At 39.5% G+C, this 16,677-nt stretch overlaps 2 protein-coding genes across 19 annotated transcripts in view; one reads left to right on the top strand and one right to left on the bottom strand.

The window, feature by feature from the left end:
* The window catches only part of RPGRIP1L (RPGRIP1 like), a 76,746-nt gene extending 66,803 nt beyond the window's left edge, over positions 1-9,943 (bottom strand). For 3 of the 13 annotated variants that reach the window (XM_084533327.1, XM_084533337.1, XM_084533336.1), the window contains exons 1-4: positions 9,446-9,732; positions 7,086-7,177; positions 6,156-6,297; positions 2,152-2,450 (exon numbers count right to left, since the gene is read on the bottom strand). In XM_084533327.1, coding sequence (XP_084389453.1) covers positions 2,152-2,450; positions 6,156-6,297; positions 7,086-7,170 — 526 coding nt within the window. In that variant the 5' untranslated portion in view covers positions 7,171-7,177; positions 9,446-9,732. Of the gene's footprint in view, positions 1-2,151; positions 2,451-6,155; positions 6,298-7,085; positions 7,178-7,700; positions 7,828-8,859; positions 8,959-9,445; positions 9,735-9,922 lie in introns of those variants that run through there. The other 10 variants (XM_084533338.1, XM_084533329.1, XM_084533328.1 and 7 more) reach the window with 8 other exon arrangements.
* Positions 9,944-10,128: 185 nt separating this feature from the next.
* FTO (FTO alpha-ketoglutarate dependent dioxygenase) overlaps positions 10,129-16,677 on the top strand; it is a 245,289-nt gene continuing 238,740 nt past the window's right edge. For 4 of the 6 annotated variants that reach the window (XR_014697170.1, XM_084533344.1, XM_084533339.1 and 1 more), the window contains exon 1: positions 10,129-10,200. Coding sequence is in view for 4 of the 6 variants with exons in the window: in XM_084533344.1 (XP_084389470.1) it covers positions 10,162-10,200 (39 nt within the window). In the remaining 2 variants the exon portion in view is untranslated. Of the gene's footprint in view, positions 10,201-15,643; positions 16,035-16,677 lie in introns of those variants that run through there. The other 2 variants (XM_084533342.1, XM_084533343.1) reach the window with 2 other exon arrangements.

Here is a 16,677-nt window from a genome sequence, read left to right as displayed (position 1 = left end):
GCATTTTACAGGAAACAATCCCTATATAATACAAACACCCTATACAGATGCCATAAAAAGCATTTTACATGAAATTCACATAGAGATCAGAGTATCTACAACCACAGCTGCTGTAAAATTTAAACTACAGGTAATACAGTAAGCACTGTTAAAGTGAGGCATTAAAATGGGTCTTGAAATACTTTTCTTAGGAGATTTTCTTTTAAAAGACAGAAGTGAGGTGGTATCTTCAAAGAACAATTACAACAATATAAAAAAGGAACACGGACTTGTAATCACTTTTTTTTTCTGACTGCACTCTTTACAAAATCACATTAAGAACATCATTTACCTAGCCAAGCAACTACAGAACCATTTTTAACAACAATGCAAATAATTTCCTTACTTTCTTCAAAGACATACTAAGTTGCTTGTGAAAAACAGTGCAAAATTGTATAAGGATGAACTGTTAGTTCAGCAGCAAAATCAATGGCTTCCCCAAATCTCTTTCTCCTCCTCCTTGTTCTTCAGCATGAAGAAATTAATGAAGTGTTGAGGGGGAAACAAACTAGGCATTAAATTTCAAATACAACATCAAAGCTGCCATCCTTCAGACCCCATAATTGAGTCATTTATGTTCAAGGTACAACACTAGCAGTAGGTTATGAATACTACAGAAAATATTCTCTGAGCTTCTGGATGACAATACTACCATGCCCAAGTTCTGTGTCCAATATGCATTGGTTACTAGATTTTTTAATAATAGTCTTCACCTTAGAAAAGGATGTTCAAGAATCAGCATATTCAAATTATGTGTCAGTGCTCCAGCACATCAGAATCCCTTCTAGACTGGGCCAAGGTCCTAGAACTAAGAGAGATTACACTAGAATTTCTGTAAAGTTTCTAAAGTTACTATCTCAGCTCATTGGTCTGTGAACATCTTATCCTCTTCTTTTTTTCCTCCCTTCATGTTCTCCCTAGTTTGAGAACCACCGGCTGAATCAGTATGGCCTGAATCCTAGTTTTGCACAGGACATCTTTAATCTGGATCTGTTCTTATGCCAAGAAAAATCCTTACAGCATGCCACATCAACATTTGTTCTGCATTCCTCAATCCTGCCTGTCTTTCCCTGTTAACACTGGGCCTGAATAAATTTATTTTATTTCCACTTTATCTTTGCACTGTTTAAGGAAAAAAAAACATCTTGGGGAATAAAAATGCTTAATTTGTCATATGAAATGTAAAAATACAGGTATATTTAGAATGTCAAAACTTTCAATTATATTTAAATTTGAGGATCGAAGTGCTAGAGCTCATTGCTTTTCATTAACTGTCTAAAAACATATTTATTGTTTCTGATTTTGGCTACCTGAATAATCAAAATAACCCAAATAAAGGCCATTAGGAAGGGTAGTTGGAGAAAAATGCAACGTAAGTGGCCATCAGCCTAATCCATTGCTTGTAGAAGTTCAGCAGACAGTTCTGCTGACTGAATGTTTTGAATCCAGGCCAACATAGCTGCTTTTTTTTTAAAAAAAAAAAAAAACAAGTCCAACTTCTACAAATGTTCTTATGAAAATAGAAAGATTTTAAAGTGCAATTTCCAAACATAGTTATCAGAAATAAAGGATTGAGAATGATGCTGCCTTAAGCAGTAAGTCTTGACAGCAAAAGGCATCATTAATGATGGCTGCATTGTGCTATTTGCCTTCAGAAATCCACACATAATAGATTTTTCAAAAAGTGTTGTGCACACATGTATCAACAGACTAGAACAAACCTTGGAATTAAAAAGGAAAATCACGTGCAAACAAACTACAGATGTAAAACTTTGTTATAACATGATAATGCTAAACTTTTCCATATAATACTTTTATAAGCCTTTAAGATTCAGAGAAATCATACTGGGAAAGTCCCGCAAAGTTAACTATTTGTAAACTAGTTTGATAACTCTTTATTTTCAAATTTGTATTTGTTTTACCCCTACTGTTGTGGATTTTCAAAATAAGGACTTAAAGCACAAGAACACTATCATAACCGCTACAAATACATGAAAAAGGGGGGACAATGATGCCTACAGATACTATTGCCCACTGATGTTCAGAAAAGCCCATGCAGTGATAATTGGTGTTACATGTATAAAATACTATCATTAATACATATGAATATACCTTTTTTTGGGCGCTCCAGCATGCCAGCAGCATCATTCACTTTTTTGAGTCCCGTGTTAATACGAGATTGAACATGGTTATATGAATTAGGCCTGTGGCCTTGGATCTGCAGTTGCTGTTTGGTTGAAATGAGCTTGCCACGGAGACTCTCGTTTTGTTTCTCAAGCTCACGAACTCTCTCTTGCAAGCGCTCAATCATTTCTTCCAGCTCCACAGCCTGACCCAGCCGCTTGGGGCCGCCACCAACCTGCTCAGACTTTTTTTTATCATTAACAAGCCGTATTAACTTGGTGGCCATTCTGAGGAAAATAATAAAAAAAGATGAAAAAGAATGTGAAAAGTCAGCATAAAAAGCATTCTGTTGAAAGGAACATAATCACTGTGAAGACTTCAGCATAGAACCTGAATAATAAATTTCAGGTTTTGATATAACTATTACTGCCTGTGAAGAACTCTTTGAAGATAATTGAAACCACTGTGCAGCAATCTGCTTTATAGCACTGACAAATAACAGTTTCCTAAGGCTTATCATTTAAGGTTAGTAAAGGGAGGACACATATTTACTCCATATGCTCCTTAAATGTAATTTTTAACGCATGACCTTATATAGGAACTTCTGCAGGCTGTTAAGTAAAGTTACAGATTTTGGATGTGGTGGGCCAAACAATAAAAGCTACAATTCCACAAAACATCCAGTTATTGAAAGAATGCTAATAATATACAACATTCCAATGATGTATCAGTTACAGCATTTTAGGATTTAAATATACATTTCAGTTCTGAAACTGTTAAAATGTAGAGGTGGAGATATTTAAGAAGGTACTCAGGAAAAAGACTTAATAGTTCATATTACGGCACTCAATTTTATACTTGGTAAGTATTACCAACGTGTTTCAGAGAAGGAACAGTTAGCTGAAGAATAAAATTAGATACAGAGGGTATGGTTTTCATCTATCTTTAAAAGGATACAAATTTTGCTTTTGGCATCTCAAGAATTGTACCTTTGATTTCCTTTAGTTTTGATAAACATTGCTAAGCTAGAACAAAAGGCAGAGAGGGCACATGGAGGTGATGTAATATACAAGAACAGAAAACATACCCAGCAGTGAATGGAAAAAACTTGGCATATAAAGAAAGAAAAGGTGGCTTTGATGAGAAAGACAAGTTCAAGACTTTACAAAATTGGTCGCACATCTTCGACCTGTATCTAGTTTACAGGGAATCTATTTTTGCAGGCCTAGAAAGAAAATTGAAAATAAGGACACACTTCATTTGTTTAAAGGGGCTTGTTTTATTTTTGTATACTTGTGGACAGAAGCTTCTACTTAAAAGAACAAAAGTGAAACAAAAAAATCTGTAATAACTTTAGGATGTCACAGAACATTACTTGCCTGTAAGCAGTTTTCTTGTTTGGTTGTGTGTTGTTTTTTTTTTTTTTTAAATGTATTTCTACTGCAAATTCATTCCAAACTTCTAGTTACAAGGGTTTTTGGCATGAGGGATGCTGGGAAAGAAATGCAGCTTAAGGAGCTAAGATATTTTCTCTGGCAATCTAAACAAACGCTCTATTGAGAGTTTTGTATTTTCTGTGCCTTAAAATATTAATTCATATATTCCAATTTGGATGTTCTGTGTAATTTTACGTAAGTGGATAACAAGGGCATTTGGTACGTCATTTAACAGAAACACTGGAAATGCCATTTGGAATGAGCAACAATTCCTTTGGTCCACCATCTGGTATTTAATAGCAGCCTGACAGAAAAGATGGAAATTATGCTGGTCATTTTGATCATGGCTCACTGACTACTGAATCAACGGCGAAGAACCTTTTTAACTTTAGAAAGGTGTGAAATAATCCTATCTCATGAGGCAGTATCTTCAGATGCCCTTTTGGGAATTGGTTAGTTTAGATTCAATGAAGTTTAATCAGCATAGATATAGCACAATGTGAACACAGAATCAGAGTACTTCTAGATGAATTAGCTCTCCTGGAATACGGTAATACCATGAAGAGTTCTGCTGAACCCAGACTGGAATTGCCAGCTCAGCACTGAATTGGAGCTAATAACACTAAAGTTCCTTGTATATGTTTGGATACACCGATACTGTGCACCTGATGCTACCTGGGGCTTCTTCAGGAAAGGTATCTATTACCCTGCAGAAAGGAGAGCTGACCATGTTTGTAAATGTATTTTGAAGTTAACAAGATGATAAAGGCTGTATGTTTGTCAATGTCTGGAAGGACAGAGAAGGATTAAAAGAGTAGAATATTTCTGTATAGGCCATTTTGATTCTAGAATGAAAACTCAGATGTTTAATTAGGCTTCCATAGCCTCTTCTTCATCTCCCAGAATACCTATTGTTTTTTTGTACTCAGACAGCATAGTTATGAACCCAAGCTACCAGCTTCAAAGTGGAAGAGATGTACCTCTCCAGATGGAGCTCTAAACACTGCCCATCATCAAAATATCCCATGCACCACAGAGACAATCAGAAATCAAAACAAAAATGAATTGCACTAAGTAATTTTTGCTATAGCTGAAAAAGAAAAAAAAAGTTATCTTATAATTTTGGCAAATGTATTGATATTATGATTCAGGCAGCATAAAAAATTATATACTGTGGCATGTAATTGGTAAAAATTATATGCTGTGGCATGTAATTGGTTTAGATGTAGAGCTTAGGGATATGGTTTAGTGGGGACTGCTAGCGTTAGGTCAGAGGTTGGACTCGATGATCTTGAGGTTGGACTCAATGATCTTGAGGTCTCTTCCAACCTAGAAATTCTGTGATTCTGTGGTAGCTAACTGTGATATATGGATAGCTTTCTGATCAAAATGTACAGTTCTCCCTTGTTCATGGGTGCTAAACAGAAATAAAAATTAAGAAATGATGTCTTCTGTTCCATATTTTCCTATACAATTAATTTCTCCATTTGGAACTGAACGGTATACATCTCATTTGAGAGTGCATCTCAGTTCTCATCTTTCCCCAAAACAACCTAGAATGTGTGTCTCTTCATTTCTAATGACGTGGTGGTAGTAGCCCACGTAGTAACTTCTCTGTGAATATTTTGTTCACGAATAGGATGAAGCAACTTTGCTAAGAAAAAGGTAAATGAAGAGAGAAGATGCGGATGCTTCTAAGTTACTTGTCCAAAGTCTATGCGAAGATATAAACACACACACAAAAAAAAACAAAACCAAAAAAACCTGTTGTAACAACAACAAAAAATTAGTAAAATCAGTTGAAAGTGAAAGAGATGTTTTGGTATTCATGTTTAATGCTCACATTCCTAATGGAATTAAACTATATTAAGAAAATAGTGACACTGATTTCCAGATTTCTTTAATTACACCTTCAATTGAAAATTATATAATCAACATAGCCAAAACTTTAGACCTAATACTATTGCTGTATATCGTAACACAGACTAACACTGCTGAAATAATGCAAACATCTACATAGCAACATCTACTTTTTCTTTTTTTTTTTTGTTTCCACATTTACCTTGAAATCCTTGAGACCTATTTAATTTTTCTTCTGACAGTAACCTCTCTTCTCCTCCAAAATTTTATCATCCTTAACCATTGTTTTATGTCCACCTTGTCTTCTTTTCAATAATTGTTTAAAATGTAAACTGCTCCAATCACTGCAACAACTCTTCTCTTTTGCCTAAACCCTCTTCAAACCTCAGGCATGATTATATGATCTGTTAAGTTGGTACAGTGACGTTGTTTCCAGGTGTTTTATTTGTACCAGCAGAATTCTCCATTTCTTAGTTGAAAATAGCTTCACAGAACAATGATGCATCGTAGAATGTAATACAAGAAGCTTCAGTTGGGCAGAAGGGAATGTAGGATATACCAAGGCTTTCAGACCACTTTAAAAAGTAGTCTGAGAGAAATCAGCACTTTTTTATTTGATGATAATTAACGTTTGAAGAAGCAAAAGTGTTACTCCAAGCAAAAGTAAAAACAAAATAAAACTGTTAAAACCCATACCTTTTAATCTTCTCCTCTTGCTTGTTTGCATGCTGCTTAAGTAAGATGTTCTCATCACGTAAGCGAAAAAATTTGTCTTCCAGCTCCTGTCGACTGATTCGTGATATAGCTTGTCGAGCTTTAACATTCTGTGTAGCTGATTCTACCCAAACCAAGAATAAGTTACCTTCAGTATATCCAACACCATGTAATCCAGTCTCTCATTTTGCAATACTGAATATTGAAAGTTCTCATGTAATTTGATGTTTGTATGTGTTTGCTATTTTTTTTCAGATTTATTAGCATATTATTCACTTCCTTCTTTCTACCTCTTACAGATAAAAAAAAAACAAAAAGTAAATCAAATGATACTGCAAACTGATTACCTAGTCATCAACAAACAGAAAATAGTTTAGCAAAGAACAAAGTCACACATACTGAAAAAATAAGATGACACGCAGGGATAGTTTCTAATCTGTTTCACAGTAAACATACTCTCTTGAAACTTGAAAAGATTAACTCAGAATTCTGTAAATTCACTCAGATACAAGACCGAGACTAGTAATTCCATTCTAAAAGCAAGTTACTAGCATGTCAGAATGGCTTCCTACTTTTGGTTCCCATTTTGTTAAGTGGGTCTGGCCTTGTCCTCAATCAAAATTTTTTTTTATTATAATTTATTTTTTTATTTTTTTTCCTCCTGGAAGGATTAAGGTTATAGCTGAATGAGATTTGCCGTTTTTAGCATCTTGCAGCATTGCCCCTCTCATAACAAGTAATGTGAACTCAGAATAGGTCATAGTATCTTTTACCTTTCAGAATTTAATCCAGATTTGCAATGTTATTTGAACTTAATTTTGTGAGTGTGAATGTCAGAAACATTTTTAGAAAGAACCTAAAGAAGCCACCGATCAAAGTCTGTAACTGTAATAAATAGCAGCTGGTACAAACCTTGTAATCCTCCGATTCCAACTAGAGTTAGACCCACGTCTCTCACAGGCAGGTCCCCCACCGTTTCATCAGCTGGAACAGACATGGCTTATCTGTGGATAACAAAATTCATATAAAATTCCTCTCCATCTGTAACTTAAACCGTGAGACTAGAATGAACTACAATTACATCGTATAAAAGTAATGACAGATTCACTGAAATGATAGACTCATACATTACTGTAAATGCTCCTTTCTCAATTGCTTGGCTCTGGGGACTATCTAAACTTTCAAGTTTAACATGATGTCAGATTTAATCTGTGCACAAAATATGGCTTCCTTTCTATTGTAATAACTCCTATTTTATTAAACGTTTGTAGAATTAGCTTTTTTTTTTTTTTATTAACTTCCTAGTTCCATTGTTTTCAGCAATCTTTGGGCTAAGCCCTTATTTCTAAGCACGTGTGGGAGAGGAACCTGAGTGTCTTTTTTTTTTCTTTCTTTGATCGTTTGCTTGTTTTAAGACAGGTCAAGGCTTAAGGCATCAACTGGTAGATTGTAATGCCACCTTCCACACTTTGAATGGTGCTCTTTGAAACAGAGGTGCTGGGGGTTACGAAGTCATTCCAGCATTACCTACTATCCTCTTAGTCTTCTTTCAGTCATGGTCATATGAGAAATTACTTTCTAAGACAGAGACTCTCCTATGAGCAATTCTCATAAATCTGAACGCATTTCTTTCTTGAGGCAATAGAAAGCTTAGCTACACGACAAAGAGAGATTAGGAAAGTATTAATGTGAGAAAGCAGCACATAAGTTTCAGTGTAATATATGAAGATACTTGTTAACAACTACTGTTTCTCCTTTACCAGTGCAGAAAATTGTATGTTGGCCATAAAGTCAATTAAGGCTGGAATAGCATTAAACAAGTTCTTTGGACAGTATTTTTTTTTCTCCTCCTCCTGTTACACTTTCTTTAGCTGAAGTAAAATCTGTAATAAATACAGAAATGTCTGGATTTGGGGAAATGACCGTGTACAGCAGCGACGCTACTAAATACCCGCATCACAAAAGTCACACAGTCTAATCCACAGACATTCCAGGAAGTATCTGTTAATTCTATCACAACCAAAACTGCCTTTCTTCTGCCAATAGTCTTCTATCGCCAACAAGTCTCCTTATGACTTTGTCCAAAAAGAAGGAAAAGGATTATCGAAAGGGTAGCTTTCAACAAAACTTTAAAGCACAAATATTATAACTGTCTTAGTGAAAAAGAGTGGTTTTAGACAGACATAGTACCAACCTGCATCCTGGTTTTAGGGAGGCAAAACATAATTCCACCTTGACATTTGTTTCATTAGTAACATCAGAAGAACCTATGTACCTAATAATTGCTAACAACCATCCTTTATGTTTCTTCTCTGAGGATACTTCAAATAGCAAATCACCTGTTAAGCATGTTACAGTTCTTTAATATTAACTCAGCCTCAATCACAAACACTTAAAGTTATTTTCCTTGCAGCCAATGGCTCCAGCCTTATTTTCAAAAGCATTAGAGATTTCTTCACAGAGTTCCAAATTATTTCTTGGTAAAGCACTTCCTAAGTGATTAAATCTGAGAAAGATATACAGCAACATGGCTACAGAAGTGATGATACTTAAAAGTCCAGTGTTCCCTAAAATGAAGCATAATAAAGCAAGAAAGATTAAAAAAAAATAAATCTGTAACTGGACAGATCCACGTGCCATGCTGAACCTCAACAACTTAAACCAGCTTATTTGCAAGACTGGTTACCTTGAGGTCACTTCAGCACTTCTTGTTCCCAGCACCAACACAGCGCCAAATAACTTCACACACAAATAGAAGAATTTCCTCCATATCTCTGCATTTAACCTCTGAGAATTTAAAGTTGGGCCTAAGTAAAAATTTTAGGTGTAGTACTAGGAATTACAGAAACAGTAACTTTCTTATTCACTGCATGAGCTACAAGGCTGGTGCTGTTGTCACTTGTATGTGACAAACTGCTGTAAAAAACTGCACGCAAGTCTGCAACAGACAGTAATGAGCGTGGATATCTGAAGTAGCAAAGCTGATGCTTTAGGCCCAAATTCTTACAAAACTCCCCAAAGCTCTCCCAATATCGTTCCCACATAGCAAACCTGAGGGGAAATTACTTCAGTTTCCACAAGTTCTCCTAGCAGGGCTAAGAGGGGGACTTCCTAGCGAAGCCACTAACACAAAGACCTTTAATTAATTCTCTCAACGTGCATTTAGAAGTTCATGAGGCTTGGCTGTGGCCACGATGATGCTTTTCTCACAGCATCACACTCCACCTCTCCAGCAGAAAAAAAAAAAAGGAAAAAAAAGGAAGCCCACCCACCGATCTTAGCCTATCACGAAGTATTTCCAGCCCACGTTCCTCCTCTTGACTCCTTCGAGATAAACGCTTGCGCTCTGTCAGGCTTGTCACCTCACATAACCCCACAGACGCCTCGCCAGGAGCACACACACACACACGATTTCAGGGGTCACCTGCAGCACGGAGAGCTTCTGAGGTGGAAAGGAGGCGTTACGAGCCCAGGACACCAGGTCTGGGAGGAAAAATCCGTGAGGTTTTCCTGAGAGTCTGTCAGGACCCCGAAACAACGGGGCCTCGGAGCGCTCCCCTCAGGCAGCACAGGCGGGGCGCCCCCCCAGAGCCCACCCCTCGCTTTGATTTTTCCCCACACAGCCCACGGGAGGGCTGCGGGGCTGTTTAAGGACAGACAGACAGGCAGACAGACAGCGCCCTGCCTTCCCGAGCCCGCCCGGGGAGCGCAGCCCCTCAGCGCCCCCCCCCCCCCCGCCCCGTACTCACGGCTCCCGCCCGCCCTCCGCCTCCTCGCCGCCCGCCGTTAGCAACTGCGGCCGTTGCTACCCGAGCCGCGGCCCTTCCGGCCGCCACCGCCCCCCGCCCCGCGTTGCCTGCCGGGAGTTGTAGTTCGGCCGCGGAGCCGCTGGGCCGGGACTACAGCGCGGGGGGCGCTGGGAGCTGTAGTCCGTCGGGGAGGGGGCGGGAGGGCGGGAGGAGGCCGGGCGGGCGGCTGAGGCGGCGCCATGAAGCGGAGAGCGGGGGAGCGGGAGAAGGAGCTGAAGGTACCTTCCCGAGCTGCCCCCCAGTCACGGGGGAGGCGGGCGCGGCCCCGCAGCCGCCCCCGGTCAGGGGCTGTGGCGGTGGGGCGGGTCGGTGGGGGGGGTGCCGGGGCTGTGGGGGCTGCGCCTCAGGGCCCCGGGCGCTTCGCAGCCTCGTGTGGGCGCTGGGAGCCGCGCAGCGCCCGGGGCAGGGGCAGGGGAGCGGGGCCGGGCTCCAGGGGGAGCCTCCCCTCACAGCAGCTCGCTCACGTGCCGCACCCGCTGTTCTTGGTGCTGCTGCGAACCAAATTCTGCTACAAGGCGTTATTCCGCTACAGGGGTAGGTCAGCGGGGTGGCCGCGCAGTTTGCATCGATCCGCTTCAGTGGGAAAAAGAAGCTTGAGGCCAGCTCGTGGTACCGGCGCTCAGTGCAGCGCCGTGAGGACACCCTGACCACGTTCCCTTCACTCTTTCAGCTCTTCCTCTTTGCTGAAGGACAGCAGCTCTGCACCATCGCTGTGTGCTGTCATCTGAACGCACACGTGGGTGTGAGCTGTCCCATCCAAGCCAATGCAATTCCATTGCAGATAAGAGGCACTTAAAAAAAAAAAAAAAAAAAAAAAAAGTCTGTACGTTTACTCTGTGCAAGGCCTGAATTCAACTTCACACCACAATATATCTTAAACGTATCTGGGAATCATTAGGAGAGAATAATTGCTGTTGGTAAGAGAGGATATATCCATCTATCTATCGATATATATGTGTGCGTATACATATATATACACGCATATATATATATGTATGTATGTATTTAAGGCTGTAGGAAGCAAGAGGATGGAATTGAACCTGCCCTGCCCAGGGTTGTGGAGGATGAGCTGTGTGAGCAGGTATCAGGGGATCGATATGTAAGGCGGGGGGAAACCAAGCAAAAGAGTAGACCTACTTAGATGTAGTAAGTGCACACTTGAGAAGGGTGAAAGTTAAAGAGATCCTTCAGGAACATGAAGGTGTGAGTACTTACAGGCTGGGTACTACTTGACGTAGGTTTGGAGTATACTGATAGTGCAACAGAAGGAGCCTGCAGAGTGTCTGAGAATGAGGGATACGGAAGAAGAAAGCAGTGATATAAAGATGAGGGGTTACACAAAAAATAAGCGTATCCTTTCTCTTCAGGAGATCGTCCTCATGTTACACTAATATGAACTGACCTTATTTTATGCAACTTTATTACAGGTGTAATCCTTGGGATGCTGGCACTAAGATAGCTCACCCTTCGGTCCCTGAGCTTAAGCCTTGCTCACTAAAGCAGCACACCTCAGAAACACAGACAGTGCAGGAAGCGCGTCCTTATTGTGGTAGCTGTGCCAAGAGATCCATTTAGGTCTGGATCAAAATATTTCATAGCAAACCAAATACTAGTGAGGTTAACCCGACCTCTTCTGGAAAGTAGGATTTATGAGGCCTACTAATGAGGGGGAAGTGGTTGGATAGAGAGGCTGGTTTGGATTATACATCTCCTGGCAATGTCTCTGCTCTGGAGAATGAAATCCTGAATAAAAGTTTGTGTTTTGCTATACTTGTGTACAGTTAAACGCTGTTGATCCAAAGCCTGGTGATGGGCTTTAGCTTTGTAATTATGCAGTATGTTTCTTGTGAAGGGTAAGCTGTTCTCTCTCTCAAACATTCATGTGTATAAAAAGTTTTGATTTATGTTGTTGTAGAAGAATAACATTTCTGTTCCAAGGATGTGTGGTAGAATTTCCTCAGTGCGCCGTGCTGTTAGACAGCAATTTCCACATTGCAAATCACTCAATTGGATTGAGAGAGATTGAGCGTCCAGCAGAAATGAAACTGTTCGTGCTAATATCTGGCGTTCTTAGCCTGTGAGTGCTCCTTCCTGTAGTGGGAGGACACAAATTCATTACTGCGAAGCAGATCTGAAACAAGCTGGGGAATCATAGACAGAAGTTAATTACACAAATGTCTTAAACACCATGATGGGGATGCTAGTTTCCTGTGGAATATGCCTCTGAGACTTAGGTGGATTGCAGAACATAATTAATCTTAAATTTTAAAGACATTTTTAGAGATGTTGCGTGCTGTCTACTGTTCTAGTCTTCCTCATAGCAAATACTAATTCTGTGCATAAAAACCGAGCTGTTGGACCAGGTGTTACTCATTAACAGCAGACATCTTAACTGAACTGTCCACCCCATGAGTGTGTGTTTTGGTTTTGTTTACCTAAAATTCTGTTCTAATTAGTTAAGTCATAATTCTTTTTCTTCTTTGGACTGATGGTTTGAGTTATGGTCAGTTTACAGTAAACTTTTACTTCTGCTGGGCACCACATAAAATAAAAGCAAACGTAAGCCTATTAACTGGTAGTCTACTTGGAATATTTTTTTCCTCTTAAACTGGAAGGAAAAGCTGCTTTGCTATTAGGCTAGTGTCTTGATTAGTTCATCTGTAACACACGCCTGTTCTCAAGACTTAATTTATCAAAAATGTTTGCAGTCAGTCTCGGTGTGACAGATGCCTAGATGTAGCAAGTACATTTATATTCTTCCTCTTGCCACTATTTGCCTATTAAGACCCTTTGACGTTGCCATATGAAAGACGGGATGCTCAGCTAGTCTGGAGTATTATTTTCTTTTACTTGAAAAAGATTACATTGACGGGGCTGTGGAATAGACTGCTAAGCCCAGTTCACAATTACCTTTTGTAGCTGTTTATGCTAATTCACATTACTGCGAAGCCAGAACCAGCTACAGAGAATTTATTCCGCAGACATTACTGTTAAATTTGTACAGCTCCCAGTGCAGCTGGGACCCCGATCCAATAAAGTTATTGCTATACAAATAATAAATGCATCAATATGCACATATCTGAATATTCACAAGGGCTTTTACAAAGATATTCATGTGCAATTTCACATTTGTGAGACGTTAGACAAAGTGGCAAGGCAATATAAAGCTTTAAATAACTCCAAGCTTTGTGTGTGTTTTATTTACGAGGAGTAGAAGGGAACATAGTGGTTTGGCTGGGATTTCGATGAAAAGTCATGTTTCCTGCATCATCCTTATTTTTGCTGGCTGGAAAATACTGTATGTTTGAGATGAAATAGGTTGCTTCAGCATATTAATGCTGAGGGGGAAAAATAGGCAAGTAATCTCAAAGCACTTACGAGATTTTAGGATTAATGGTGAAACGTTACCCGGGCCATGCAACAAAGTATATCAACTCGGTCGCATCAGAGTTTGTGCAAATACTACATTAATTTCTTGTTTCCCGTTATTGTTCTGCCTCGTAAGATATAAAAACATTAATTTTTCTAATTGACAGCTTAAATAGATTCTTTCAGAAGTTGTATTTAGGCAAATTAAAGTTAATGAAACAGCTTAGCTGCAGCTAAATAAGCTTGTTGTCATGTCATATTTCTGCGTAGGTAGATGGCGGGCAGCTTTTAGCAGAATCAGCAGCCAATATGCCAGCAGCAAGTTTTGTGGTAATCACATTATTGGCCCGTCTCGTTATTAATGAGACAATAATTAAGAAATAGTGTTGATAGTAACATAACACACGATTTGTGTGTTGGAAGTGGTCAGGTAGAAGCCTTGCATATGCAGTACAAAATAGAAGGAAGAATGAGTGGCCAGTGTTCCCCGCTTTTAAACTCATCGCGTTGCTGCTGCTGCTTAAATTGCCTCAGCTGCTAATGCTGGGACCATTACAGTAATGGACTCAGCAAATGAAGGAGAACCAAGACATACACACTTTATTACTGGAGGGGTAATTTTCTCTTCATCTGTAATAGCAGCAGTGCCTGGTATTGATCAGACCATCAAGATACTAATCCTCTGTAAAATTACTTGTTATAACTGAAAATGTGTTAATCCAAATCAGTCTGTGTCCCGACTTTCTACTTACTATTGAATACAGACTATTAGATGGTTTATTTTTTGTGATTTAAGGCCTTTATCTCGATAACAGTAGGAGCTTCCTTTGGAAGAGTGGGTGCTTAATCTTAGCTATGGCCCAGGGTTGTCTTTTTGTTTTAACCACAACATCACCCACTTAATTAAGAAGCGCGTCTCCGTCTTGGTGCGCTGAATTATACTGGTGCTTCAGACCCCCCAGATTTATTAAACACCTTGTTTTACGTTCAGTCTCTTGTTTTTTGCAGTAAATAAGAACAGATCTATGTTTCATGTGTTAGAGTCTTCTAGTGTCTTGGAGCCAAGGATGCAAGGAGCGTGGGTACAGAAAACATGATTTGGTGTTTCATTGCTTAGGGCTGCAAGGCTCCTGCAGATGGGAGTAATGTCAGAGGAGCCCTACGGCAAGGGACTGCGGGTCTTTAGTTGGCCTGGCTCCTCATCATCTACAACACGGTGGTGTAGAAGCCATTCTTAGGTTTGCCATATTAGAATACGCACTCTGAGGCTGGCTTTGTGATTTTTTTTATTTTTTATTTTTTCCTATATTTGTTTGTAGACTTGTATGCTAAGTAAGACTCTAAGCATATGTCTGTCAGCTGTACGGCATCTAGCCAAGTGACACCTGGGTTTTTGGCTTGGTTGTATGGCACAGGTGTAATGGCTGCTACACCTCATAGGACATGGTTGTAGGAAGTAGCTCCATTAACCCTGAGCTTGCATTAGACTTATTTTAACTTAAAACAGCTCCTACCCCATCCCAGCCACTGGTAGCTTGGCAGCTTGTGGGAGGAGTTCCTGGTGGTTCTAGAAGCAGGGCAAGATGCAGAACTGCTTCATTTGCTTAAAGAAGCCGGGTCCATGCATTTTATGAATTGGTGATTGTAGTATCAAGTTGGTATTTGCTCTGGCAAAACCAACAGTATGGGTGTGTGTTGTGTGGTTTTCTTTGTGGTTTTTTTTTTTTTTTTTTTTTTTTTTTTTTTTTTTTTGGCTAATTACCACTCTCCTTTCTATTTTTGTCTTAATTTAATTGATTCAACTTCTCTCACTTAGGGTGTTTTCACATTTTTGAGAAGAGAAGTATTTTTCTGGGTAGTCCTTCTCAGCGTGAGATTTAAATTTTTATTTTGCAACTTTATAGACACTCTGAGTGAGCTCTGATTGCCTGCCAGCAAATGGAAAATGCACCAGATATGTCTGTAGTAAATGCTTAAAATCCCATGCAGGGGAAGTTTTGGATCCTATAGTAACAAGATCGGCTATCTATTCTGAATATTAATTGTATTTTCTGGATGTGGGGAGAAGCAAATCCACTTCTGTTAACAGATGAAATTCCCTGCTACTTGCCTGGAAACAGTTGTGGAGCTGGTTGTGTTAAATGGAAAAGGGTGGCGTTCTTGAGCTTTTCAGAGTCTCTCCTTAGCTCCCGAATGGAAATACACTCATGGCAGTGAAAATAAAAATCTGGGAAAAGCAAACCCCTCCTCTGTTTCTTGTATTCATTGGATATATTTATGGGTAATTACAAGGGAAGGGCGGATGTTTTCGAAGATTGTTTTTGATAATTGTGATGGTTTTGATTTCTCGTCTGCCTTGTCTACCAACCCTTTCTCATAAAAAGTAGGAACTGAGCAGATGCTGTTTGCTTGATTTGTTTACTTAGTGAACAGCCGCTTCTCTAATTCCGAAGAGCACAGACGAGAGATGCGTACAGCAGAGCTGCTTGTGTGATGATAGTGGTTTGGAGGCATTCGCTTACCCAGCCGAAAGCCAAATATAAGATGAACTTAAAAGTTTTCTGTTGTCGTAGTTCGCAGCTAGGCTGTGGTTGAGCATGTTATGCTGGTATGTACTTGAACAGCAACACTGAGACAAAGAAAATGATCATCTTTGAAGCTTTCCAAAAGCGTTGTTGTACATGTAAGTACTTCAATAAGCGTTGTCACTGGGTTTGTAAAATCGAGTTGAAAAAGGTTGGAAGGGCAGCTCTTTTTCTAGAGATACAGTGTCTGAAACCTTGATGATTGTTGTTATAACATACTTAATGATTGTTCAGATATTTGTATAACTTGTATAACTTTGTGTTCAGGAAAATTAAATTCTAAAAAAAATAAGGGAGGGGGCACCAAACCCACCAGGGAAAGTGCATTGTGGAAATCTTTTCTGTGTTCTGTAGAGGATAAAACTTTGTGGATTGAGTTTTCAGTTTTGTATGAACACTTTCTCTGAAGAGGAATTTTGATTTAATTTAGAGATATACTATTTTGCAAGCTGTTAGCATGTGACTTAATTTCAGAAAGCTAAGTGGTGTGCGTGTGGGTCATCAGACCCTGTTGTCTTCTGATTCTGGAGCTGGCTTATAGGCGTAGCGGTTCCAGGAGGAAATCAGCATCTGTGCAATGAAGCTGTAGTGGAACGTCCCTGCTGGGGATGCAGTACTGGGCCTACTGTCACTTCAATTTACAGATTTGGAAAAAGAAATAAAGAATTACACTTTTCTCTTATATGGCATGTAAGATTCAGTTTCATCTGACAAGTTTAGTGAAAGCAAGAAAGGCCAGTT

This window comes from Aythya ferina (assembly GCF_964211825.1).
Source record: "Aythya ferina genome assembly, chromosome: 12".
Lineage (NCBI taxonomy): Eukaryota > Metazoa > Chordata > Aves > Anseriformes > Anatidae > Aythya > Aythya ferina.
Note: the sequence above shows the minus strand (reverse complement) of the source record. Positions and strands in the feature narration are given on the sequence as shown.